We start from the raw sequence: 27,315 nt of genomic DNA, 5'->3' as shown, positions 1-27,315 counted from the left end.
CTGCTGGGTCTGGGATTATTTCATTCTCTGTATCTCTGATGGTGACACCTCAACTGTTGCACTCTCTGAGAATTAACCGCTTAGATAGCACTTTGCTTCCAATCATTGATTCCACTCTTGTGCAGGATGCACTGATCATGCCGTGGTCTCAGTTGAGAGGGAAATACCTAGGAAAGGACAACAAACTCAAAATGCAGCATCTGATGAGAGGGACCTGTGGGTATTTGTCTCCTCGGGTGACCTAATCGTATAGCAGAGTCAGTGCTGCCACCTTTCTCCATGTGCAGCAGGCACTCTGAACCCGTGGGGTGCATTCCTTCTAGGGCCTCCCCCCACCATCAGAAGAGTATTTGCTCACTCATTCCATGGGCAGAGCAGCCTCCTGCCAGGCCAGGTAGCCACGGTGGATCCCGCCCACCCACAGACACCTGCACAACCAGGGCATGGGCTCAGGAAACCTGTGTGCTCCCAGCACCTGTCATGAAGCTGTGTTTTGACAAGCAGGGTGTGCATTACTTCTCTGCAGAGAGAAATATCAAGTTTCCTTTTTATTGATGTAGCTACTCTAAATAATTCTGCATTATATTACTGTTTTTTGAGGTTTTTTTACACAGAATAATGTATCATTACTTGAACTTTCACATTTCTAAGTGAAATAAAAAGCTCTAGGACCATATTGAAGCCTCTTCTGCCACCAGGCAGCAGGTGCTCAGGGCAGCCTTTGTGCCACAGTAGGCAGGGCCCGGCTCTCCAAAGCCCTGGATTTACTAACCTTGTCCTTGACAGATGACTCCGCAGCTGGTTTCTTTGTTATTCTTTCTTAGTCATCTTGATATGGAAAGGAGACTCAGTGTAAATAAGACATAACACAGTCCTTTCTCTGACCTTTGTCATGAAATGCAAGAAAAACCTCTGTCCTTTTTCCCGTTTTAGATGTGCCCTTGGGCAGCATGTGGTCAGGTGCCAAGGTGGGTTTTTAACTCCTGTCACTGCTGCCTCCACTGAAGACCTGCTGGCATTTGATTATCAGTTCTCCCCAAACAGAGATATCTCAACACTGAGGCCATATACCACTTAGGCAGAGAAAGGATTCACTTTCAGTTTTGTTTGTTTGTTTTTGGGTTTTTTTGAGACCGAGTCTCGCTCTGTCGCCCAGGCTGGAGTGCAGTGGCGCGATCTCGGCTCACTGCAAGCTCTGCCTCCTGGATTCACACCATTCTCCTGCCTCGACCTCCCAAGTATCTGGGACTACAGACACCTGCCACTATGCCTGGCTAATTTTTTTTGTATTTTTAGTAGAGACGGGGTTTCACCATGTTAGCCAGGATGGTCTCGATCTCCTGACCTTGTGATCTGCCCACCTCGGCCTTCCAAGGTGCCGGGATTACAGGCGTGAGCCACCGCGCCTGGCCTTCACTTTGAGTTTTATAGTTGATTAAGAAGAGTAAACTTAACAGTTGCTGTTTTTATTTAAATTTGCCTCTCTTTGGTTTATTAAAAACTCAAAAAGCAACCGTTATTTTTGGTAATTTTCAAATACTGGTTAATTTATGAAGTTTTTACTAATTATGAACACTGTATAAAAGATGACTACTTGGCCGGGCGCGGTGACTCATGCCTGTAATCCCAGCACTTTGGGAGGCCGAGGCGGGCGGATCATGAGGTCAAGAGATCGAGACCACGGTGAAACCCCATCTCTACTAAAGATAAAAGAATTAGCAGGGCGTACTGGCGCGCGCCTGTAGTCCCAGCTACTCGGGAGGCTAAGGCAAGAGAATGGCGTGAACCCGGGAGGCGGAGCTTGCAGTGAGCCGAGATCAAGCCACCGCACTCCAGCCTGGGGGACAGAGCGAGACTCCATCTCGAAAAGAAAGAAAAAAAATGAGTATTCCCATTTCTCTCTGTGGCACAATAACCAAAATTTTACATTATGCTGCCTAATCTCCGTGCTGCCTAATGACCCCTTCTGAATGGTAAAATATAGCCAGAATAATCATCAAAAAACCTCGACAATTTTAGTGACATGCATAGAAGTGAGTTTAAAGTCTTAGAGCACATTGTTATCTTCATTAACGCTCTCTAAGATTTAGCTTCCCTTTCCTGCATCTGGGAGTCCCGCTGACACATGGGCAAGCAAGGGAACTAGAATTGTGCTAGTGCGGTTCTTCCCCTGGCCACATCTGGCCACTCACATGGGCCAAACACTTGTGGGAGCCACAGGCAGTGCCGTGGTGGGGAAGGGCTCCTGCTCTCGCTGGGGCCTTAAGTGCCCCCCACACTCCAGAGTGCTAATAGCTCTGCGAGGTCTGTGGAAGTTTAATTTGGCTTTGGAGATGTCAAATTAATATGTTTGTAAACTGAAAAAAATAAAACTATTTTAGTAACTATTTATCATTTTCTTTTATGTTGCATTAAAGTTTTGTTGTCCTTGGGAAGGCTCCAAGATTAAAACATTAGCATTTGACCAGATGGAAATTATTTCACTAAAGGGTAGTCTGCTTGAAATTTTTTATAAAAGAACAAGAAAACAAACAAAAATCTACTATTTTTAAATTATATCTCATGATGGCCAGGCGCAGTTGCTCACGCCTGTGATCCCAGCACTTTGGGAGACTGAGGCTGGTGGATCACTTGAGGACAGGAGCTCAAGACCAGCCTGGCCAACATGGCCAGGTATGGTGGTGCACATCTGTAATCCCAGCTACTCAGGAGGCTGAGGCACGAGAATCACTTGAACCCGGGAGGCAGAGGTTGCGGTGAGCCAAGATCATGCCACTGTACTCCAGCCTGGGTGACAGAGCGAGACCTTGTCTCAAAACAAAGCAGAAACAATTATATCCCATGAAGTACTGGATTTTCATGTGGGTCAGTGAGTTGAAAGTATGCTTTACTAAGCCCTTTTGTGACTCAAGACTGAAGAGAGGAGGTGCAAGCTGCCTAGTTGGTTGTGCCGTGCTAGCGTATCCCTACAAATGCAAAAAATCACCATCTGCCTGAGGGGTTTCCAGCCCAGTTATCCATGTTATAAAGTCAGTTAAGTTGGTACCATTCGCTGCCTTCCTAGCACACACAATAACAAATCTGGCTATCTGGTTATTTACTACAGAATAAATCTAGTAGTGTTTACCTGGTTATGTGCTAGATCCCCACATTATTTTGTTGCAGCATAGCCATTTTGTCATATAGTTAGCCATCAGAAGGTATACCCTACTCATACTCATCACCGATGAATAAAAATAATAGCAAAACTTCTGAAACACATTAAAAGCTGAGAAATGCCATCATTTGGATGTATTCAGCCAACACGACTTACTTAGTGCACAGTTTTAATGGCCTAACCCTCAAAAATTCAGTTTATTGTTCCCACTTAACACTACTCTTTTTCTGAGAGTGGAGCAAAACAGAGTAGGTATCAGGCATGCTGATTTAATTCTGTCATCTCTGAAAGTAGTTCCTGTTGAAAGAGAAAACTGTGATCATTGATTTTTTAAATGAATATTTTAGGCACCTTACAGCAAATGATATAATCTTTCTGAATAAACTCACCCCCCTGTTCTCTTATACTAATAAGCTCCTTATCTTAAAAATTCAATTGCAGGATTTTTCTGAAAGCATTTTTAAGCAAATGTAATCTTCCTTAAGTTTGCTTGAACAGAGATGGTTTTGTATTGATTTTTAGTAAGAAGCAGTAGTTCTTCAGACTACTTTTTTAAGCAAAATGCTAATGTTTGACAAGTTTGTAACCTAGATTGAGTTTTGTTTTTCTCCGATTGAAAGACAGAACTGATTGTTAAAACTCCATAAACTGACTGCATTCATGGTCATGTGCTTTCTCACTGGCGTGTTGGATTCCAGACTGCCTATGAGCGGTGCTGTGTGTGTGGGAGTGAATTATAATGTGTTTGTGCTGAGAACATTCAGTTTCAGTGTCACTGCACCACAATGGCCCCTTGCAGCCTGGCAGGGTCCGAATGCACAAGACTGTTCTGGCTTTCTCTGAGATCCACCAATCAAGTGCGGGGCCGGCTGGGGAGCGGATGGGTGTGAGGCTCTTCTTCAGTGAGATCAGTTACATCAACATCTTCCGCAGCTGCTTGTAGGGAAACCATTACCACAAGACCGCCAACATAAATATTTATTACGAAATTCTTTTACATTCCTCTAGTCTTTCCAGTGCTGACTCTACATTTAGCAGTTGTTGAAAGTAACAACAAATCTAGAGAACTGTGGTACAGCTTGCAGAGACTGCCTTTTGGGTATAAACGCTCCGGTAGTTTCGTGTTCCAGTTCCGCTCCTACCATTAGGATTTGTAAAGGTGTGCTGATGTAACTGATCACTAAATAATGCTTGTCAGTAAAAATTACTAACCACCTTCTTCTGGCTATTCTGGGTACCACAAACGAGTTTTAAAAACAGGGCCAGGCCGGGCGCGGTGGCTCAAGCCTGTAATCCCAGCACTTTGGGAGGCCGAGACGGGCGGATCACGAGGTCAGGAGATCGAGACCATCCTGGCTAACACGGTGAAACTCCGTCTCTACTAAAAATACAAAAACTTAGCCGGGCGAGGTGGCGGGCGCCTGTAGTCCCAGCTACTCAGGAGGCTGAGGCAGGAGAATGGCGTGAACCCGGGAGGCGGAGCTTGCAGTGAGCTGAGATCTGGCCACTGCACTCCAGCCTGGGTGACAGAGCGAGACTCCGTCTCAAAAAAAAAAAAAAAAAAAAAAAACAGGGCCAGGCTGGGCGTGGTGGCTCACCCCTGTAACCCCAGCACTTTTGGGAGGCCGAAGTGGGCAGATCACTTGAGCCCAGGAGTTCAAGACCAGCCTGGGCAACATGATGAATCCCCATCTCTGCAGAAAATACAAAAAATTAGCTGGGCATGGTGGCGTGCACCTGTAGTCCCAGATACTTGGGAGGCTGAGGTGGGAGGATCACTTGAGCCCAGGAAGTCAAGACTGCAGTGACCCATGATCGCGCCACTGCCCTCCAGCCTGGGTGACAAAAGAAGGACCAGTGTAGATTTATTTTTTATCTGCTGGTATATAATGTACAACACAACACTAAGTAATGTCTTTTTCATAAGCATAGAAGAAAACTGACCACAAAATTGGTTTAGAATAAAATTTTTTTTCAATATTTCAAGCCCTGCTTAACGGAATAGAGTTACTTGAGTCAAAATACCTGAGGAAATGTGAGGAACTTTCATTTATTGGACATTTCAGTAGATCACTTGGTCCCCGCATGTTTTCTACCATCTTTAGTCTTAGTGTAATTAGAAATGATGTGGTCCCCAGAGGGAGCCAGCTCTGTCCCAGTGGTCATCGGGAAACCTCTTTTCTTCTCTGAAGCTACTAATCAGGTGTCTGATCTGAAGGGAAATTTTGCACTTCCAGAACAGGGGGTAGGAATCTCTTATTCATGTGACATTTTGAATTTCAGGAGGAATTCTGCTACCCAGTGGAATGCCTCGCTCTTACTGTGGAAGAAGTGATGCATATTCGCCAAGTCCTGGTGAAGGCAGAGCTGGAAAAATACCAACAGTATAAAGACATCTACACCGCCTTGAAAAAAGGAAAGGTAGTGCTGCTTAAGGTTGATTGATCAGAAGAGTAGAAGAATGGCCAGTCCCATGCATGGTCTCCTGGGAGAGTTATCTGCTAGCCAGGTGGCACAGACTTTGAGGGGATTTGGGATGTGTGATGTTCATATCCTAGTATACAGTACCTGTGCTGCCTCATTCACAAGAGGGGGCATTTTCGTTTCTCCCTTAGAAATAAAAACTGGAAGGTTTTCAAGCAACCATAACAAATAACAATATGTCTTCATAAAACTATGTGTGTGGCCAGGCACGGTGGCTCACGCCTGTAATCCCAGCACTTTGGGAGGCCGAGGTGGGCAGATCATGAGGTCAGGAGATCAAGACCATCCTGGCCAACATGGTGAAACCCTGTCTCTACTAAAAATACAAAAATTAGCTGGGCATGGTGGTGCATGCCTGTAGTCCCAGCTACTCGGGAGACTGAGGCAGGAGAATCACTTGAACCCAGGAGGTGGAGGTTGCAGTGAGCCAAGACACCACTGCACTCCAGCCTGACGACATAGTGAGACTCTGTCTCAAAAAAAAAGCCATGTGAGCATTTAGTCATTATGCTTTTAAAGGATCTGTAAAGAAAATGTATCTGAGAAGGCCAGGCGCGGTGGCTCACGCCTGTAATCCTGGCACTTTGGGAGGCCGAGGCGGGCGGATCATGAGATCAGGAGATCGAGAGACCATCCTGGCTAACACGGTGAAACCCCATCTCTACTAAAAATACAAAAAAATTAGCCGGGTGTGGTGGCGGGCGCCTGTAGTCCCAGCTACTCGGGAGGCTGAGGCAGGAGAATGGTGTGAACCCGGGAGGCGGAGCTTGCAGTGAGCCGAGATCGCGCCACTGCACTCCAGCCTGGGCAAAACAGCAAGACTCTGTCTCAAAAAAAAAGAAAATGTATCTGAGAATCAGAGGAGGGTTTCAGAATCTTCTGCAGATTCCTTCCATGATGAGGAGACACTTAAGAGCTGTGGCCTTTTATTATCTTTTGAAATAGAATTCTAATTAAATACAGAGCCACATTGTCAGCATCACAGAGCCAGCTGTTGTAAACAGCATTTCTGAATTTTCTTCCTCCTCTTGTCTGTTCAGCTTCCCCCATAATAGAGATGTAAATCATATTCAGACATGGATATTAGGAAATTTGCTGTTGGCAATGTTTTTTTTTCCTCTTAAATTTGTATTTTTTAGCTCTGCTTTTGTTGCCGAACCAGGAGGTTTTCCTTCTTCACTTGGTCTTATACCTGTCAGTTCTGTAAGAGGTAAGGTATTTTGTAACTGATGAAAAGATAAATGTAACAGTCGTAAGAGAAATACCAATTACCTTCCTTATGTCACCGTCTTTCTACACAGGAGTAAAGTTAGAAATGACTCATTCTGCGACGTTACATTGAGCTGTCCTTGTAGGTTAGGAATACTGATTTCTTCAAGAGAGTGAGCCAAATGTTTATTTGATATTGAACCTAGAAATGTTTCTCTGTATGTTACTTCTTTTACGTAACTAAGGTCATTCTAATAATCTGTCATGTTTGAACAGAAAAAAATAAGATGTGATTATCATATGATCCCTGGATAGACAAATAAGAAAATTCCAAACAGATGTAAGTTGATCCTTTATAGGAGACAGTGTAAAAGTTCTGTAGACTATCTTTTTGGCAATTCGCAGTGTGTCAATGTGTTACTTTCTAATAGAAGGGAGAGTTTTGCAGTTTATTGTAGAAACTTACAACTGTACTGCCTTAAGCTTCTCTAACTCCCAGCTGTATCCCCTGTATCACGCCAAGTAACATTTGTGATTTTGTGTACAGGCCGGTGTGCTCACAGTGTTGCAAAAAGGTAAGCTAAGCTTGGTGCATTTATACTTGTGCTGAATTTTAGTGACCTCCTGTTTAACAGTACTGCTCATTGTCAGTTTTATTTGGGATAACAGATGCGGCTGCCGTCCAAGCCATACTCCACTCTTCCTATCTTTTCATTGGGACCTTCTGCTCTGCAAAGAGGTGAAAGTAGTATGAGGTCAGAAAAACCCTCCACTGCCCATCATCGGCCACTTCGGAGCATTGCCAGGTGAGTAAGGGGCCTGGGTTGTCAAATCATCCTTTGCAAAAGAAGAGTTCTACTCTTGAGGACTGGGGTGGGGTGTTCAGGTTTTGGCTCAAGGGGTTTTGGTTGGTTGGTTGGTTGGTTGGTTGGTTGGTTGGTTTTAATACAGTTTTACACACAAATCTCCAAAACTTCCCCAAAGGTAACTCTTCAAGGAATAATGGCTAGCTACTTGAAAGATACTTTCATCAGAGTTTATGTTTTTTTTACTTTAGAAAAAACTATTTTACTGTGTCCTATAAGAGTCATCTTTAAAACTGACCTTGTTTCAATGGAGTTGGAAATTGGAATGTAATAGTCTTATCCTTCTTTCCTCCTTGTCTAGTTTTGAAAGGAATCTGTTTAAATCCTGTTTACAATATTCTGCCATAGCTTTGACTGACTTTACTATTATTCTAAAGGCAGAAATAAAGCTTTATGCCAAAAGCTGATAATTTAAAAGAAAAAACATCACCTGAGTATCAGTCCCTTTGCGTTTAGTGCAGGGTAAGTTTAGTGTTGGGCCTTAAGAAAGATGGAAGGAGGTAGGCCAGCTCGAGCCTCAAGCTGGCAGGGCCGAGAGGCTGGGCTTTGATGCACCAACCACGTGTCATGGCTTTGTGGACAGTGAGGCGAGGAAGCTGTGAGGCCAGCATGAACCTTGTGCCTGAAACGTCTGCCTCTGTGCTTGGGCTCCCTCCTCTGAGACCTCTGGGTGTGAACTGTCAGTGAACTCAAGGCAGTGCACATAACAGCTGCTGCAGTTTTCCACACTTACTCTGAACCTACTATAGACTACCTGTTTATATCCTGTTTGGTTTAGTTAAAATAGTAAATAAGGCTGGGCGCGGTGGCTCACTCCTGTAATCCCAGCACTTTGGGAGGCCAAGGCGGGCGGATCACGAGGTCAGGAGATTGAGACCATCCTGGCCAACATGGTGAAACCCCATCTCTACTAAAAATACAAAAAATTAGCCGGGCGAGGTGGCGGGCGCCTGTGGTCCCAGCTACTCGGGAGGCTGAGGCAGGAGAATGGCGTGAACCCGGGAGGCGGAGCTTGCAGTGAGCCGAGATGGCGCCACTGCACTCCAGCCTGGGTGACAGAGCGAGACTCCGTCTCAAAAAAAAAAAAAAATAGTAAATAAGTAGACAATTCCTGGTTATCTCAGACATTCCTGGAAACATTTATTATGATGTTGGTCTGGTTAACTCCATCTCCTTGGAATCCCAATAAATAATTGCCCAAATACAGGGAATTGTTGGGGAGGGAGAGGCTTGTTTGATAAATACATAAATGATGAGAAAACTGGTCAAAAGATAGTTTTTTAGGATGTGTCATGGGATTAAGATAAATTTATTTAAATTTCCTATTGTCTGATCTGCCATCTACGGTTAGCTAATGTTCACTGGGAATCAGGTGAATACCCTATTTTCCAAGAATTCTAGAAGGGTGGTTAAGAGTTTTTAGTTTTTTTGGCCAGGCGTGGTGGCTCACGCCTGTAATCCCAGCACTTTGGGAGGCCGAGGTGGGCGGATTACCTGAGGTCGGGAGTTTGAGACCAGCCTGACCAACGTGGAGAAACCCCGTCTCTACTAAAAATACAAAATTAGGCCGGGCGCGGTGGCTCAAGCCTGTAATCCCAGCACTTTCGGAGGCCGAGACGGGCAGATCACAAGGTCAGGAGATCGAGACCATCCTGGGTAACACGGTGAAACCCCGTCTCTACTAAAATACAAAAAAAATTAGCCGGGCGAGGTGGCGGGCGCCTGTACTCCCAGCTACTCGGGAGGCTGAGGCAGGAGAATGGTGTGAACCCGGGAGGCGGGGCTTGCAGTGAGCTGAGATCCGGCCACTGCACTCCAGCCTGGGCAACAGAGCCAGACTCCGTCTCAAAAAAAAAAAAAAAAATACAAAATTAGCCGGGTGTGGTGGCACATGCCTGTAATCCCAGCTACTTGGGAGGCTGAGGCAGGAGAATCGCTTGAACCTGGGAGGCAGAGGTTACAGTGAGCCGAGATCATGCCATTGCACTCCAGCCTGGGCAACAAGAGCGAAACTCCGTCTCAGGGAAAAAAAAAACAAAAAAGTTTTTAGTTTTGTTTTGTTTTTTCAGATAAACAGTTTCTTTATTCATCTTCCTCCTCCTCCTCTCCTTCTTCCTTTTCATCTTCTTCATCTTCATCTTCCTCTTCCACCCTTTTCTGGGCAACTTTAGCAGGACCCTTTTCTCCATCAAACTTTCCTTTCGAATTATAGTCAGAAACATCCTTCTCACACTTTTCCTTCAGCTTTGCCGCCTCAGTGGTGGAAGGCTCCTTTTCACTGTCATTTAAGTTATTCCACACCTCACCCAGCTTTTTTGCCACGTCTCCAATAGAGATGCCAGAGTTTATGAATTTGATCTTGGGGTGGAATTCTGAACAGAGCAGGAAGAATCCAGATGGTGGCCTTCTCAGGGCATTAGGATCCTTCTTCTTGCCACCCTTAGCTGGTCCATAGTCCTTCATTTCTCAATGGTACTGTACTTTATCCACCTTTGCCATTTCATCAAATTTAGACTTCTCTTTCCCAGACATTGTCTTCCACCTTTCAGAGCACTTGGAAAATTCTGCAAAATTGACAGAGCCCTCTGGGCTTTTCTTATGTTCTCTGCACATCTGCACAAAGAAGGCATAAGCAGACATCTTGCCCTTTGGTTTCTTGGGGTCACCTTTAGCCATCCTGACTGTATTGTTTGATAGTCTGGGCAGCGCCTTTTTTTTTTTTTTTTTTTTTTGTGATATGGAGTCTCGCTCTGTCGCCCAGGCTGGAGTGCAATGGCGCTATCTCGGCTGACTGCAAGCCCCGCCTCCTGGGTTCACGCCATACTCCTGCCTCAGCCTCCTGTGTAGCTGAGACTACAGGCGTCCGCCACCTCACCTGGCAAATTGTTTTTTGTATATTCAGTAGAGACGGGGTTTCACCACGTTAGCCAGGATGGTCTCCATCTCCTGACCTCGTGATCCGCCTGCCTGGGCCTCCCAAAGTGCTGGAATTACAGGAATAAGCCACCGTGCCCGGCCTGGGCAGCGCCTATCTTATAAGACATGTTTCCTGCTTTCTTTCATTTTTGTCTTTTTTTTTTTTTTTTTTTTGAGACAGTTTCGCTTTTGTCACCCTGGCTGGAGTGCAGCGGTGCCATCTCAGCTCACTACAACCTCCACCTCCCAGGTTCAAGCAATTCTCCTGCCTCTGCCTCCCGAGTAGTGGGGATTACGGGGCCTGCCACCATGCCCAGCTAATTTTTTTTTTTTTTTAGTAGAGACTGGGTTTCGCCGTGTTAGCCAGGCTGGCCTCAAACTCCTGACCTCAGGTGATCCGCCTGCCTCGGCCTCCCAAAGTGCTGGGATTACAGGCGTGAGCCACCGCACCTGGCCTCCTACTTTCTTTTCTAAGTAATATTTTTTAGCCTTGTCTCCAATAAGAAATTTTTTTAGAAGGACATATGATTAAATCACTCATCCATTCCATGATGTTTTGACAACAAATTTACTCTTTATTTCACAGACTTTCTTCTTACTGCAGTAGACCTATAAGTAACGATGCTGGGCTTCTGTTTGGTTTTCTGTTGTTTTTACCCCAGGTTCTCCTCAAAATCTAAGTCTATGGACAAATCAGATGAAGAACTCCAGTTTCCCAAAGAGTTGATGGAGGACTGGAGCACCATGGAGGTGTGTGTGGACTGCAAGAAGTTCATTTCGGAAATCATCAGTTCAAGCCGGCGCAGTCTGGTGTTGGCCAACAAACGGGCCCGATTGAAAAGGAAAACGCAGTCTTTCTACACGTCCCCACCAGGCCCCTCGGAGTACTGCCCTTCGGAGAGGACGATCAGTGAGATCTGAGCTTCGTGCCTTTCAGCTGCTTTTGTGCTTAGAGTCAGCGTCCGTGCGCGAGAACACTGAGCCGGGCTGGCACTCCTTTCTGTGGTTTTATTTAATGGGCTTGAATTTGCATTAGATCAGATTTTTGCTGCATCACATTGTTCCACAGACTGAATGCTGTGTTCATATCAATTGATGAAACGTGACAGGTCCGCCAATTGCTCGTTTGCACTGAGAGAGGACAACAGTTTGAAACTTACTTTTGTGTCTGTGTGGCTTTGGGAGCCAGTAACTACTTCCTTAGTTCAGTTCTTTACTGTTCCTCGAATAATCTCCTGACTAAGGCAAAAAAATCAAAAGCTTCTCCTGTGAGAATCAGTCTAGCAGAGACGCCGATGTCAGCACAGCCCTAAGCAGTAAGTCATATTGGCATTTCCACGTGACCGTGTTTCTATCCCGTGTACAGAGAGATCCAGAGCCCTACACACCAGGACCTGGGGGCTCGCCGCACAGAACCTAGAAGCACCTGCTGACACTCTCCAACTGATTTTTAAATTATTGTTGCTTGGAGATGAAAATTACATAAGGGACTTTATGCCTGCATTCTAGTGCAAAACATCTGAAGAGCTGTACACCCACAAGGGTGACTATTTCCCCTGAGTGGCCGTGTTGTCCCAGTGCCCTGGATCAGTGTCTCCTGAGTGGATGACAGGTCTTCATTCTCTATCTTGAATGTATTATGGTTACTAATAGTTTTATAATGGAGGTCTCAGAATTGAAGTTTTGTGGGAGTTTCAGGACAAAGGAAGGCTAAAAGTTTGTCAAGAAGTTGCGCATATTTTGGTTACCGAAGGGTTGTGACCGCGTACAGTGGCAGCTGTTGGCCGCGCTGCAGAAATGAGCTGGAGCTCATGCGTTTTCAGCTACATTTTTCATCACTTTATAGTACGTCCATCTTGAGTAAATTAAGCCACAATTTGGTACCTAGGGTCTCAAAAACTGAAATTTATTTTTATAAATGAATTTTAAAAGAAAAAATATCTACTTCTTTTAAAGTTAGAAGAAAATTAACCTGCCGACAGGCAACATTTTTGGGTGCTTTCTGCACTAGTTTTCCTTGTAAATGATTTGAGTGAGTAGGTTGGGTTTCTGACAAAAGTAGACTGGAGGGTAGCACTGTATGCCTCAAACGTCTCAGTGTGTTTGACTTATACCATGGGCTATACTTTATTATTCTGGTATGCTTACAAATGACCAACCAACCAAATTGCCATTAAAGTTTGGAAAATCTGTTAATGCACATGCACAGTAATTTCCGGAAAGCCATAGGACATGTCTGCAGTCAGCACCATGACAGCACCGTGTCATGAAAGGCATGGCGGCTGCATTTCATACCACATCAAATACAGTAACATTTCTCTACTAAATTAACAGCAATACCTCAAAACTGCTCCGGTGGTAGTTTTTAATGGGTTGAAATTTACAGTTTAGTAAATGGCTTAAAATTACTTATACTTATGAAATAAACTTTACCAGTTGACTAAAATAATGCATGTTAACAGTTGGTCTGTATTTGCATGTAAAAGTGGGCCACCAGAGAACCCTTATTGATTACTTAATTTAAGTGTTTAAATTATTTTAAAGACTCCTGTTTAAGAGCTTTAAGAATTGTACTGGGCGAATCTCATTTATAAAACTTCCTAAGAGCCTATCTGAACTCTAGACTCCAGACAGTTAGGTGGGAGTAGAAATCTACCCCCTTTGATGACCCCAGGCTTGAGTTTTTAAAATGACTACCCAGAAGGGCACAAGGGGGAGGAAGTGGTATTTGTATATGTATATAAATATGCACCTAGGAGAATGTGCTTTTTAAAATAATGACTACTGTTTTTATTAAAACATAAGAAACTACACCCCCAAAATAAGACTTTCATTCACATTCACAAAGCAAACATCTAGTAAATGTCTTTCACTTCACTTTATGATACTGTATGGGATGATTTGGGCATTACGATCACCTCTTACCACAGCATAGAACATCCATTCTTCAACAGCATTAACGGAGTTTGCCAAGTGCATTAAAGAGGTCACGGGGAGGGTACGTTCATATGAAACAATCTGCAGAAACTGGCGTAAGAAAGGGCACATGGCACAAAGTTGTAGAAATCAAATTACTATCATTTTTTGTTGCCAAAACAAAGTCTTACATTTAACCCCCCTTTGTACCACTCCCCTCAACACTTCACCTAAGCTAGATAATTTCCATAGGGTAATTCACTAAGAGCTTGTGGAGCTTGGTTTTAAAATCCTTAGCCTAATCTGACTTTAGGCATAGCTTCCAGTTCTTCCTTCCTTGTCCTGGTTTCTTGTTCAGCTTTTACTTCTAATCCAACAACAAAATAGATGTCTGGCTGGTCTCAGAGCATGTGTGCATTTCTGAACCATCATCCCTGCTCTCCTCTCAGCTCCCTCCAGGCCTGAGCACCGGTTCCTTTTGTCCCGTACGTCATAAAGTCACACTATTGGGAAACCTGTGCTTCCCTCTCCATGGCTTAACTCCCTGTCAGTGTTGGAATGTATAAGAATGCTTGTAAATATTGTAATATACTTATTAATATTTGAAAGACATTCATTCAGTGGACAGTGGGAATTAACTCTCCCAAGGCAAGTGAAAAGAAATGATCAACATGTACATTGATTTAACAATCTTACTAGATTTTAATTCTTAAGTATTTCAAATGAAACCAGAAGGTGGTTATGTAGGAGGCTTAAAATGATCTTATGTCTAAAGAGATTCTGTTATTAGCACCAAGAACTCATACTCTGAAATTTTTAAGCCTTTTATTTTTCTAACTATATTAATATAGGACTGGATTTTAGGCATCATATAGGAAACACAAAACTTGTTGCTGTTTGCTAAAGCAATATAGCAGAAAATTTCGTACATGCAAAACTGCTAAAGGACCGCAGAGAAATGTGTACTACTGACGGGGCTTTTACTAGGCTTCCTGCGTGTGTAAAAGTCGAGGTATTGCTGGCATTCAGGGTGACATGATGGTACTAAATGTTTTCCATTAAAGTCTTCTATTTTAAAATTTAGGGAAAAATAAAATGGCTTTCCATCATACGTTCTGTGTTGAGTTCCTATCGTAAGACGGTGATGTCTTTTGTTAACTAACTGTCAGAAATCATCTCGATTGGGAATGCAGGGTACTTTTATCAGCAGCCTGTGAAGAAACACAGTCTAGGCCGGGCGTGGTAGCTCAGTAATCCCAGCACTTTGGGAGGCCGAGGCAGACGGATCATCTGAGGTCAGGAGTTCAAGCGATTCTCGTGCCTCAGCCTCCCGAGTAGCTGGGATTACAGGTGCCTGCCACCACACCCAGCTAATTTTTGTATTTTTGTACATGGTGGCCTACATAGTGAAACCCCATCTCTACTAAAAATACAGAAATTAGCCGGGCATGGTGGTGTGCTCCTGTAATCCTGGCTACTGGGGAGGCTAAGGCATGAGAATTGCTTGAACCCGGCAGGTGGAGGTTGCAGTGAGCTGAGATTGTGCCACTGTACTCCAGCCTGGGCGACAGAGCAAGATTACCCCTCAAAAAAAAAAAGAAATACAGTCTACGAGGACCGCACTGGAAAAATTAACCACCACAGTGACAAGCCACCACAAGTGACAAGCAGCCATGAGTTAGGAGAGTATGTAAAGAGTACATAACATTTTATTATGTATCACAAATATGGAGACAAATCCTGTGGGAGATGGATGAAGCTTTCTTTGACAGCTTCCTGGAGGCATAATTGATAAAGCAGAAAAGCCCGCACAATAAGCAGTAAGTCATGTTGGCATTCCCACGTGACCGTGTTTCTATCCCGTGTAAAGAGACATCCAGAGCCCTACGCACCAGGACCTGGGGGCTCACCGCACAGAACCTAGAAGCACCTGATGACACTCTCCAACTGATTTTTAAATTATTGTTGTTTGGAAATAAAAATTACATTAAGGGACTTTATGCCTGCATTCTAGTGCAAAACATCTGAAGAGCTGTACACCCACAAGGGTGACTATTTCCCCAGCCACGCCCAGGCGTGTCCCACCCCATCATGTGTGGCTTGGTGGCGCTTCACAGGTGCTGCATTTTTACAGGTTGTGGCAGCCCTGCAGCAGGCAAGTCAGTCGGCAGCGTTTTTCCAACAGCTTGTGCGCACTTTGTGTCTCTGCATCACATTTTGGTAACTCTCACAACATTTCAAGCTTTTTCATTATTACTATATCTTTTATGGTGATCTGTGGTCTTTGATGTCACTATTGTAATTGTTTTGGGGAGCCATGAACTGGGCCCATATAAGATGGCAAACTTAATCGATAAATGTTGTGTGTGTTCTGACCGTTCCCCCATCTCTCTCCCTCTCCTCGGACTCCCCATTCCCTGAGAAACAATATTGAAATGAGGCCAATAACCCTACAGTACAGTGGCTTCTAAGTGTTAAGTGAAAGAAAGAGTTGAGTCTCTCATTTTAAATCTGAAGCTAGAAATGATTATGCTTAGTGAGGCAGGCATTCAAAGCTGAGATGGGCCCAAAGCTAGGCCTCTTGCACCAAACAGCCAAGCTGTGAATGCAAAGAGAAAGTTACTGAAGGAAATTAACAAGTGCTACTCCAGTGAACACTAATGATAAGAAAGCAAGCTGTGTGTGGTGCATGCCTGTAGTCCCGGCTCCTCAGGAGGCTGATGCAGGAGGATCGCTTGAGCCCCAGGAGTTTGAGGCCGCAATGAGCTATGATCACACCACTGGATTCTGTTCTGGGTGAGAGTGAGACTCCATCTCTTTAAAAAAAAAAAAATGATAAGAAAGCAAAACAGCCTTATTTCCTGATACGGAGAATGTCTGAGTGGTCTGGATAAAGAACCACATTTTGAGAACGTTTGGGTGGTCTGGATAAAGACCAGCCACATTTCCTTAAGCCAAATCTAATCCAAAGCAAGGCCCTAGCTCACTTCAATTCTTTGAAGGCTGAGAGAGGTAAGGAGGCTGCAGAAGAATCTGAAAGCTGACAGAGGTTGTTGGTTCATGAAGTTTAAGGAAAGAAGCCATCTCCGTAACATAAAGTACAAGGCAAAGCAGTAACTGCTGATGGAGAAGCTGCAGCAAGTTCTTCAGAAGATCTAGCTATGATCTTGAAGAACGTGGCTACACTACACATTTGCAATGCAGATGAAACAGAAGATGCCATGTAGGACTTTCATAGCTAGAGAACAGTCAATGCCTGGCTTCCCGGCTTCAAAGGCTGACATGCTTGTTAGGGACTAATGCAGCTGGTGACCTGAAGTAGAAGCCAGTGCTCATTTACCATTTGGAAAATCCTAAGGCCCTTGAGTCTGAAGCTAAATCTACTCTGCCTGTACCCTGCCAATGCCCTGCCAATGACTAACAAAGCCTCGACAGATGACAGCAGATCTGTTTACAGCAAGGTTTACTGAATGTTTTAAGCCTACTGTTGAGACCTACTGCTCAGAAAGAAAAGATTGCTTTCAAAATATTACTGCTGATTGACAAATGCACCTGGTCACCCAAGAGTTCTGATGGAGGTGTACAGGGAGATTGTTTTCATGCCTGCTAACACAACATCCATTCTGTAGCCCATAGATCAAGAAGTAATTTTTACTTTTATTTAAGAAATACACTTCATAAGGCTTTAGCTGTCACAGGCAGTGGTTCCTCTGATGGATCTGGGCAAAGCATATTGAAAACCCTCAGGAAAGGATTCACCATTCTAGATGCCATTAAAAATACTGGCGATTCATGGAAGGCCAAAATGCAACATTAACAGGAGTTTGGAAGAAGTTCATTCCAAGACTCCAGTAGAGGAAGTAACTGCAGACGGGGTGGAAGTAGCAAGTGAGCTAGAATTAGACATGTAGCCTGAGGATGTGACTGAATTACTGCAGTCTCATGAGAAAACGTAAATTATTAAGGCATTGGTTCTTGTGAACGAGCAATGTGGTTTTTTAAGAGGAAATTGCTGGTGAAGATGCTGTGAACATCGTTGAAACGATCAAAGATTTAGAGTAGTGCATACTTAGTTGATAAAGCAGCAGCAGGGTTTGAGAAGACTGACTCAGATCTTGGAAGTCATTCTACTGTGGGTAACCTGTTATCAAACACCATTGCATGCTACAGAGAAATTTTTCACGAAAGGAAAATGCAGTTGACGCCGAAAACTTCATTGTTTTGTAAAATGTGTCCCTCAACGGACACACTCCTAAAATACGAGCAGAGGAAGGTTCTTGTGTTTTTGTGTTAACTAAGAATGCGTGGTTTACCTTCTAAGTATCTTACACATTACATAATGTTGAGTTTTATATTAATCCATTTACATAAGCTCTTCCCTCAGTTGCCAGACATTTTTAGGAGCCCCTTCCTCTGAAGTTACTCTGTGATACGTGTATGTCAAGATACTTGTGTGTATGTGTCCAACTCATAATCCACATGTCCAGTGACTAAGTCCAAGTCATAATCTTTGACTCCTGCTTCCTGTATTGAAGATACAAAAAGAATTTGGATACTATAAGTGGGAAAAGCTTTGGGTAACACATATTTAACTTTTTTCTCACCAGCTCCAGTTGAGGAAAAGATGTACAGTTGTAAATCACAGTCTACAGTTTCATGAAGATAACTACCTTTAGGAAAGGACTTGATTACACACGTGAGTTATTTAAAGACTCCTTGGCCAGGCATGGTGGCACATGCTGGTAATCCCAGCATTTTGGAGGCCAAGGCGAGTGGATCAGGAGTTTGAGACCAGCCTGTCCAACATGGTGAAACCCCATCTCTACTAAAAATACAAAAAGTTAGCCTGGAGTGGGGGTGGGCGCCTATAATTCCAGTTACACAGGAGGCTGAGGCAGGAGAATCGCTTGAACCTGGGAGGCAGAGGTTGCAGTGAGCTGAGATTATGCCACTGCACTCCAGCCTGGGCAACAAGAGAGAAACCCAGTCTCAAATAAATAAAGACGCCTGATATAGCTGCAGAATGTGCATTGCTCACACCATGCACACGCACACACACATTCATTATAGCTTATACTTCCCTCCTGTTAGCCAAAGGCATGTCAATGTGAAACCTCTCCCTTTGCCCACCCAAAAAAGTTTAAGAGCTAAGACCTGCTTAATATAAAACCCAGCCGGGCACGGTGGCTCATGCCTATAATCTCAGCACTTTGGGAGGCCAAGGTGAGAGAACTGCTTGAGTCCAAAGTTCAAAACCAGCCTTGGCAACATGGCGAGACCCCCATCTCAAAAAAAAAAAGCCTCTGCCGACACGAATCAAATGTTCAGATGCAGGCTGGGCGTGGTGCCTCACGCCTGTAATCCCAGCACTCTGGGAGACTGAGGCGGGCAGATCACTTGAGGTCAGGAGTTCAAGACCAACCTGGCCAACATGACGAAACCCCATCTCTACTAAAAATACAAAAATTAGCTGGGCATGGTGGCGCGCCCCTGTAGTCCTAACTACTCAGGAAGCTAAGGCAGGAGAATCGCTTGAACCTGGGAGGCAGAGGTTGCTGTGAGCCGAGATTGCGCCACTGTACTCCAGCCTGGGTGGAAAAAAAAACTTCAGATGCAGTTACCTGGAGGACTGAATTTTTACTATTCCAGCTCATCCTGTTAACATACACGTGGTGTCTAATATGTTAGCCATTGCTGTGCAGGGCACTGCAGCTGTGCTCCTGATACTGGTGGCTGCCTCGGAGCCCATCTGATGGAAGCAGTGACAGCAAGCGTTCCAGAACTGACAGGACAGCGCTCCGGAAATGTGGGGCATCTGGAAGCTTATGTCCTCAGGGCTTGAGAGTGGAAGAAACATCTGCATGTTTGACACAGCCTAGTGTTCAGGTTTCTTCTGGCACCAAGAGGGTCAGACACTGTGAGTCCCGTGCTGGGAATGGTTGCAGCTGCTGCAGTGAGGCAGGTTGTCTGTGAATTGAGGGGATGCGGCTCCCTTGACGCTTGTCCGTCTTGTATACATTCTTCTTTGCTTTGGGGCTCCCTTCTGACTACAGCAATCATCTGTTGTCCCTGATCTGCCTCTATCCCTAAGCCCCTTCCCAAGGGTGACAGCAGAGAACGTCACATCCCAATTTCTCCCAGCAGCAAGAGTTGGTGGGAGAGTAGAAAGCCAACGATGAGGATTTCTGCAGCTCTAACCTGAACCTCAGGCTCCTGAACAGACACTGTGTGGAACCTCCAGGGAGGCGTGTGGAAGAGAAGGGAGGGACAGCCCACGTCCACACAGGAGAGCCTTCCGAGCAATGCAGCTTCTACAGAAAAACAGTCAGTCCTTTTTTTTTTCTTTTTTTTTTTTTTTTGAGACGGAGTTTCGCTCTTTTGTTGCCCAGGCTGGAGTACAATGGCACAATCTCGGCTCACTGCAACTTCCGCCCCCCTGGATTCAAATGATTCTCCTGCCTCAGCCTCCTGAGTAGCTGGGGACTATGAGCACCTGCCACCACGCCCAGCTAATTTTGTATAAAGAGATGGGGTTTCTCATGTTGGTCAGGCTGGTCTCAAACTCCCGACCTCAGGTGATTCGCCCGCCTCAGCCTCCCAAAGTGCTGGGAATACAGGTGTGAGCCACCATGCCCTCCCAGTCACTTCTTTTTCTAAGAGACAGGGTCTCACTCTCACCAAGGCTGGAGTGCAGTGGTGCAGTGGTACAAAGCTGCTCACTGAAGCCTTGAGCTCCTGGGCTCAAGTGATCCTCCCACATCAGCCTCCTAAGCAGCTGGGACTACAAGTGCATGCCACCACGCCTGGCTAACTTTAAAAAAAAAAAAAAAAAAAAAAAAAAAAGAAGCAACAGGGGTCTCCCTATGTTGCCCAGGCTGGTCTGGAACTCCTGAGCTCAAGCGATCCGCCCACTTCGGCCTCCCAAAGTGCTGGAATTACAGGTGTGTGCCATCGTGCCCGGCCACTTTGTGTCTGTTTTTTGGTGTTTTTTTGTTTGTTTGTTTGTTTGAGATGGAGTCTCGCTCTGTCACCCAGGCCAGAGTGCAGTGGCACAATCTGGGTTCACTGCACCCCCCACCTCCCGGGTTCAAGCGATTCTTCTGCTTCAGCCTTCTGAGTAGCTGCGACTACAGGCACCTACCACCAATGCCCAGCTAATTTTTGTATTTACTAGAGATGGGGTTTTGCCATATTGGCCAGGCTGGTCTTGAACTCCTGAGCTCAAGTGATCTGCCCGCCTCGGCCTCCCAAAGTGCTGGGATTACAGGCATAAGCTACTGTGCCAGGCCTTAAAGTGATAAAACTTTCATCTAAGACATCCCAAAGGGAAAAGAAGCCTAAAAATTCAGCTTGCCTAGCAAGGGGAACATGAGGTGAGATAAGCCACTAGGGGGTCATCCACCACAATCTCAAAGTTGCCACAGAAGGCAGATGCACAGAATGTCGGCTTGGACCAGGGGCTCTGGGTATGACTGGTTGGACACTGCTCTAGGTGCAGCAGCTGCAGTATGGATGCCTCTCTACTCCAAAGTAGTACTCAACTAGCAAAAAGGCTTTTTCAGGATCCAGAACCTTTTGTCCTGATGACTGAAAAAAACTAGTCTGTAATTAGCAAAGTAGATTATTTCCCAGCAATACCTAGTTTTCAAGTACCTGGAATGGTTCTAACTCAACTGTGCTCCAGCATGGCAACAAAACAGCTACCTAACACTGGGACAGCTCCTGAGCATTTATGAATTTGTCTCTTCAATTTAAAAGCAAGGGTGTGCCAGGCGCAGTGGCTCACGCCTATAATCCCAGCACTTTGGGAGGCCGAGGAGGGCAGATCGCCTAAGGTCAGGAGTTCGAGACCAGCCTGACCAACATGGAGAAACCGTCTCTACTAAAAATAGAAAATTAGCCGGGCGTGGTGGTGCATGCCTGTGATCCCAGCTTCTGGGGAGGCTGAGGCAGGAGAATCGCTTGAACCCAGGAGGCAGAGGTTGTGGTGAGCTGAGATCGCACCATTGTACTCCAGCCTGGGCAACAAGAGTGAAACTCCGTCTCAAAAAAAAATAAATAAATGAAATAAAGCAAGAGTGTTAGACTAGGTGTTCTCTAAGGTCACTTTCAACTAGGAGAGAGATTCAGGATACTGTGTGAAACAACCAGTACTACATAGGCATCAACAAGTAAAAACACTTGAAGCCTGAGCCAGTGTGACTTGAGAAGCAGCGTGTAATCCAAGCCAGCCCTTCACTAAAGTGAAGTGTGAAGTGACTGAATATTATGAATATTACATGAAAGCAAGAAAAGTGCAAAATGTGCTGCACTTCCTCGAAACTGGAGGCAAAGGCAAATTCAGTTTTACTATTTGCTGTAAAGAACCTGGCTCCCCATCTCTCAAAATTAAAAAGAAAAACCTCAGAAAGATGAGTTGACTATTTTAAAAAGGGACACAGCCCCTTATTTCAGCTGTTTGGTGTTAGTACCAGTGGTTCACCTCTGGATCCTGTTGGAGGGAAAGACCTTATCTGCCTTGGCCATAGCAGGCACCTGGCAAAACGTTTTTGTTCCCACAGCATAGCGTGCGCTTCCTATTGGAGATGTAAAGAGAAGCCAGTGACTGTCGGGTGCACGCACACAGCAGGCTCAACACTAGTTGCGCTAAAAGGAAACACAAGGAAAGACAACTCTTGTTCTCCAGCTTGATCAAGGATAGCGAGCACCGCTGCAGGGAGTCCCTGAGATATGCACCTCCCATGTATCTAAATGAGATCCCAGCAGGGAGACTTCTCTCTCTGGCCCTCAGTGCCAAAGGCTCCATCGCTGCCTAAACTCCTCACTCAATTTGATCTCTATGGCGGCCAGCTTTTATTCAGAGCTGATTAAGACACATGGCCACCCTTTGGCAGGAATCGCCCACAATCTCTCAGCTGACAGGCTGTCTCAGCTCTGTTCAAATGTGTCTAGGACAAAGCAGAGCTGATTCTCCACAAAGTTCCATCTTTGAATAGGTCAAAGAGTTGGGAGCTGTGCCCTCATGTCACTTCCTCCCATTGCTGACTCGCTGGAGCTACCCACGGGGCTCTGGAGATTACACCTGCTCCCCCTGCCAAGTGGCTCCCTCACGTCACCTCTTCCTGCCCACTCCTCCCTGCAACACATCCCACTACTTACGCCTTCTGCATTTTATTTTTTCCGTTGTACCACCTAACGTTCTACTACATTGTTCCATGAACACAGGCATCTTTGTCAGATTGCTTCACTTGCCGTATCCCCAGCTTCAGAAAATAATTCCTGGCATGTAACAGGTGCTTAATAACTGTGGAGGGAATTACTGACTGAATGAGCAGGCTTACTACAGACATGAGAATAAGTGATAAATGTAAAGATGGAACCATCAGTTGACATGGTGTGTTAACTGCGCAGTTCAACAGATAAATGCAACATACAGCCCTGTGTCTTTAAGTCAGGAGTACAATTCTAAGTCAACAAATTACTGCAGCCCTAAAACAGCTCATTAGAATAGAGAAGGCCAAGTCAGCAGCTCATGCTGTGAGCATGGTTGACTTGTGCCAGTCTGGGCTTTCTACGTCCCGCTTGAAAACGCCACTTGTCACACATTCCTCTTGGCTCTACCCACCACTAGAACCCAAGTCGGGTGACCTGCACAGCCCTGCCTCCCGACCTGGCTTTTCCCATTAGCAAACTGATGTGCAGAAGAACAGGGATCCTGAAGACCTGTCATCAAAGCTGCTTTATGAATGCAGAGGGATTTATTAGTACAGAGCTTGTACTCATTAATTTTTTACTACTTGCCTCTTTTGAGTGTGGTAGTTAACTCTTTAGAGTAATCATACGGCTGGGCGCAGTGGCTCACGCCTGTAATCCCAGCACTTTGGGAGGCTGAGGCGGGCGGATCACAAGGTCAGGAGATCGAGACTACCCTGGCCAACATGGTGAAACCCCATTTCTACTAAAAATACAAAAAATAACTGGGCATGGTGGCAGGTGCCTATAATCCCAGCTACTCGGGAGGCTGAGGCAGGAGAATCGTTTGAACACGGGAGGCGGAAGTTGCAGTGAGCTGAGATCGCGACATTGGACTCCAGCCTGGGCTACAAGGCAAGACTCCGTCTCAAAAAAATAAAAATAAAAATAAAATAAAATAAATAAAATGCTCAACATCACTATCATCAGAGAAATGCACATTAAAACTGCAATGAGATGCCATCTCAAGGTAGTCAAAATGACTATCATTGAAAAGTCAAGGCCGGGTGTGGTGGCTCACACATGTAATCCCAGCACTTTGGGACGCCAAGGCGGGCGGATCATGAGGTCAGGAGTTCAAGGCTAGCCTGACCAACATGGAGAAACCCTGTCTCTACTAAAAAAAAAAAATACAAAAAAATCAGCCAGGTGTGGTGGTGCATGCCTGTAATCCTAGCTACTCAGGAGGCTGAGGCAGGAGAATAGCTTGAACCCAGGAGGTGGAGGTTCTGGTAAGCCGAGATTGTGCCATTGCACTCCAGCCTGGGCAACAAGAGTGAAACTCCGTCTCAAAAAAAAAAAAAAAAAAAGTCAAAAAAATTAGATATTGACAAGGATGTGGAGAAAAGGGAATGCTTATATACTGTGGGTTGGAATGCAAATTACTACAACCTCTGTGGAAAATAGTATGGAGTTTTCTGGTTTCTTTTGTTTTAGCTTTTTTGAGACAGGGTCTCACTGTCTTGCCCAGGCTGGAGTGCAGTGGTTTGATCATGGCTCACGACAGCCTCTAATTCAGCCTCCTGAATAGCTGGGACTACAGGCACACATCACCATACAATGCAGAAGGTATAAGTAGTGGGATGTGTTGCAGGGAGGAGTGGGAAGGAAGGGGTGATGTGAGGGAGCCACTTGGCAGGGGGAGCAGGCGTGCTCTGCAGAGCCCCACGGGCAGCACCAGTGAGTCAGCAATGGGAGGAAGTGACACGAGGGCACAACTGTCTCTCCCGCTAATTTTTGATGCAGCAATCCCACTTCTGGGTATCTACACAAAGGAAAATAAATCATAAAAATACCTGCAATTTTGTTTATTGCAGCACTATTCACAATGGCAGAGACATAATCAACCTGAATGTACATCAGTGGACGAATGGCTAAAGAACACGTGGTATATGCCCATTGGAAGACTCCGAGGGTGAGAGGGAGGTGAGAGGTGAGAAATAACTTAATGTGTAATGTACACTATTTGGGTGATGGGTACACTAAAAGCCCAGACTCCACTACGTGACAGATCCATGTATCAAAACTGCATTTGGCCAGGCTCACGCCTATAATCCCAACACTTTGGGAGGCCAAGGCCAGGCAGATCACTTGAGGTCAGGAGTTCTAGACCAGCCTGGCCAACATGGTGAAACTCCATCTCTACTAAAAATACAAAAATTAGCCTGGCATGGTGGCGGACACCCGTAATCCCAGCTACTTGGGAGACTGAGGCAGGAGAATTGCTTGAACCTGGGAGGTAGAGGTTGCAGTGAGCCAAGATCATGCCACTGCCCTCCAGCCTGGATGACAGAGTGAGACTCCATCTCAAAACAAGACAAAACAAAACCAAAAAACTGCGTTTGTACCCCTTAAATTTAAACAAAAATGAGTGTTAAAGTTTGATTAACGATTTTATACCAGTTAGGCTGAAGTAAATATTAATCTTTCAAATGTGTCATGTTATTTGGCAAATAAAATAAGGAAAAATATGAAAATAAACTTTATGATGTTATTCTATGCTTATATTACTATTAATACATAGTTTTAGAAACTCTGCTTTTCAGTAGCTGACCACTGCCGGTTTTCCAGGGCTTACTGTACAGCAAGCATCCTGCTCAGCATCCCATTCTCTCCTCCCACACTCACCTCTCACACAGTTGCTATTAACGGCCTTTCACAGATGCAAAACTTGGGAATAATAAGGTGGTCATTTGCTTAAGGTGAAACCACTAGCCCGGCATCAAGCTGAGGCTGCAGCTGCCCTCTAGCCGCCTTCGGGCAGCTCTGACTCCAGGCGGTTCTCCAGTCACCAAAGCCCTTAGAGAAGACCCAGGACCGTGAGGGCAAAGCAGGACATCGGCCCTGGCACGGAAGAACTTTGAGCCCAGGCTGGTCAAATACATATGCGAATAGTTTAAAAAAATAGTTGAAGGCAACATAAATCTCTAGGAATTGATGGTCATGGTGGGCGGGCGCCGGCCAGGGACAGCTCCGCAGAGCTGAGGCTGGGCTCGGAGCGGCCACCGCCGCCCGCTGCATCAGTCACCCGTGCCGGCGCCTCGGCCTTGCTTTTGACCTTTTTCAGAAAGGGACAAGAATCCTCCCTAGCTTTCTTTCCTTTTTTCTTTCTTTATTTTTTGAGACGGAGTCTCGCTCTGTCCCCGGGCTGGAGTGCAGCGGCCGGATCTCAGCTCACCGCAAGCTCCGCCTCCCGGGTTCCCGCCCTTCTCCTGCCTCAGCCTCCCGCGTAGCTGGGACTACAGGCGCCGCCACCGCGCCCGGCTAGTTTTTTTTGTTTTTAGTAGAGACGGGGTTTCACCGTGTTAGCCAGGATGGTCTCGATCTCCCGACCTCGTGATCCACCCGTCTCGGCCTCCAGCCTCCCAAAGTGCTGGGATTAAGGTGAGAGCCACCGCGCCCCGCCCCCTCCCTACCTTTCTAATCGGGGACATTATGACGGGAATATTTCTGGAGCAGGGTAAGAAGTGGGACAGCACGAGAGCGAGGCCAAAGGGAAGGCGACTGCAGACAAGTAGGAGGCGATGAGTTCACCGCCTGAGTAACAGACGGTCACGAGCATTTGTCATCTCGCGGGTTTGGTGGGTCAGGCCCTCGGGGGCAGCTCTGGCCGGGATCCCGGCCGGGGCCTCGCACGAGGTGGCAGGGGAGACGGCAGCGGGACCCGCAGCCTCCGGGGGCTGCACCCGGCTGGAGGATGGCGTCCGCGGTGGCCACTCTGAGGGCCCCTCCAGGGTCCTCCAAGCCTGGCAGAGGGACCACGTGCGGCCGGCGGGGCTCGCGCCACGCATCTCTGGACTAACCCCCCCCCCAGGCCCCGGGCCCCGGGCCAGGCCTCTGCAGCGGGCACGCGACACGCGGGCGAGGTCAGGAGTGGCAACGCCAGGGACGAGTACGCGCAGGAGAGCAGGGCAGGGAAACCCAGAACTCAGCCAAGAGGAAGGTGCGATGTCCAAACAGCCCCAGGGGAAAGGCAGGAGGAAGACGTCGGCCGGGGACTCGAGCCTGTGTTTGGAAAATGGGGGCAGCACTCACCAGAAACCGGGAAGGACAGCAGTGCGGCGGGAGGGGCACGCCCGTTTCTGTCTTCACGGGAGACGCAGGGGCGCCTCTGGGAGAGGCTGCGACCCCAAGAGGTGGCACACAGCTGTGGTCCCAGCATTTGGGGACAAGGCTGAGGTGCAAGGATGGCTTGGGCCCGGGAGTTTGAGACCCCGCCTTTAAAAAAAAAAAAGAAAATACTGGCCGGGCGCGGTGGCTCACGCCTGTAATCCCAGCACTTTGGGAGGCTGAGACGGGCGGATCACGAGGTCAGGAGATCGAGACCATCCTGGCTAACACGGTGAAACCCCGTCTCTACTAAAAACACGAAAAATCAGCCGGCTGTGGCAGCTCCTGTGGTCCCAGCTCCTCGGGAGGCTGAGGCGGGAAAATGGCGGGAACCCGGGAGGCGGAGCTTGCAGTGAGCCAAGATGGCGCCGCTCACTCCAGCCTGGGCCACAGAGCGAGACTCCG

The 27,315-nt window shown here is 46.2% G+C and overlaps 1 protein-coding gene, 1 long non-coding RNA gene and 1 pseudogene across 5 annotated transcripts in view; 1 reads left to right on the top strand and 2 right to left on the bottom strand.

Annotated features, from left to right (window-relative positions):
• Positions 1-14,659, top strand: part of SPIRE1 (spire type actin nucleation factor 1) — a 191,056-nt gene extending 176,397 nt beyond the window's left edge. For all 4 annotated transcript variants that reach the window (XM_045377827.3, XM_045377825.3, XM_045377826.3 and 1 more), the window contains 5 exons: positions 5,441-5,578; positions 6,781-6,851; positions 7,398-7,425; positions 7,520-7,656; positions 11,295-14,659. In XM_045377827.3, coding sequence (XP_045233762.2) covers positions 5,441-5,578; positions 6,781-6,851; positions 7,398-7,425; positions 7,520-7,656; positions 11,295-11,553 — 633 coding nt within the window. In that variant the 3' untranslated portion in view covers positions 11,554-14,659. The remainder of the gene's footprint in view (positions 1-5,440; positions 5,579-6,780; positions 6,852-7,397; positions 7,426-7,519; positions 7,657-11,294) is intronic.
• Positions 32-26,958, bottom strand: LOC135968166 (uncharacterized). Its single transcript, XR_010582716.2, has 3 exons — positions 26,836-26,958; positions 773-828; positions 32-167 (listed from the first exon to the last, which is right to left on the bottom strand). It is a non-coding gene; the product is annotated as an uncharacterized lncRNA (long non-coding RNA).
• LOC102118298 (high mobility group protein B3 pseudogene) lies at positions 9,664-10,443 on the bottom strand (annotated as a pseudogene).
• Positions 26,959-27,315: the final 357 nt, after the last annotated feature.

The sequence above is a fragment of the Macaca fascicularis genome, chromosome 18 (genome assembly GCF_037993035.2).
Source record: "Macaca fascicularis isolate 582-1 chromosome 18, T2T-MFA8v1.1".
Lineage (NCBI taxonomy): Eukaryota > Metazoa > Chordata > Mammalia > Primates > Cercopithecidae > Macaca > Macaca fascicularis.
This window is presented reverse-complemented; position numbering and strand designations above follow the sequence as displayed.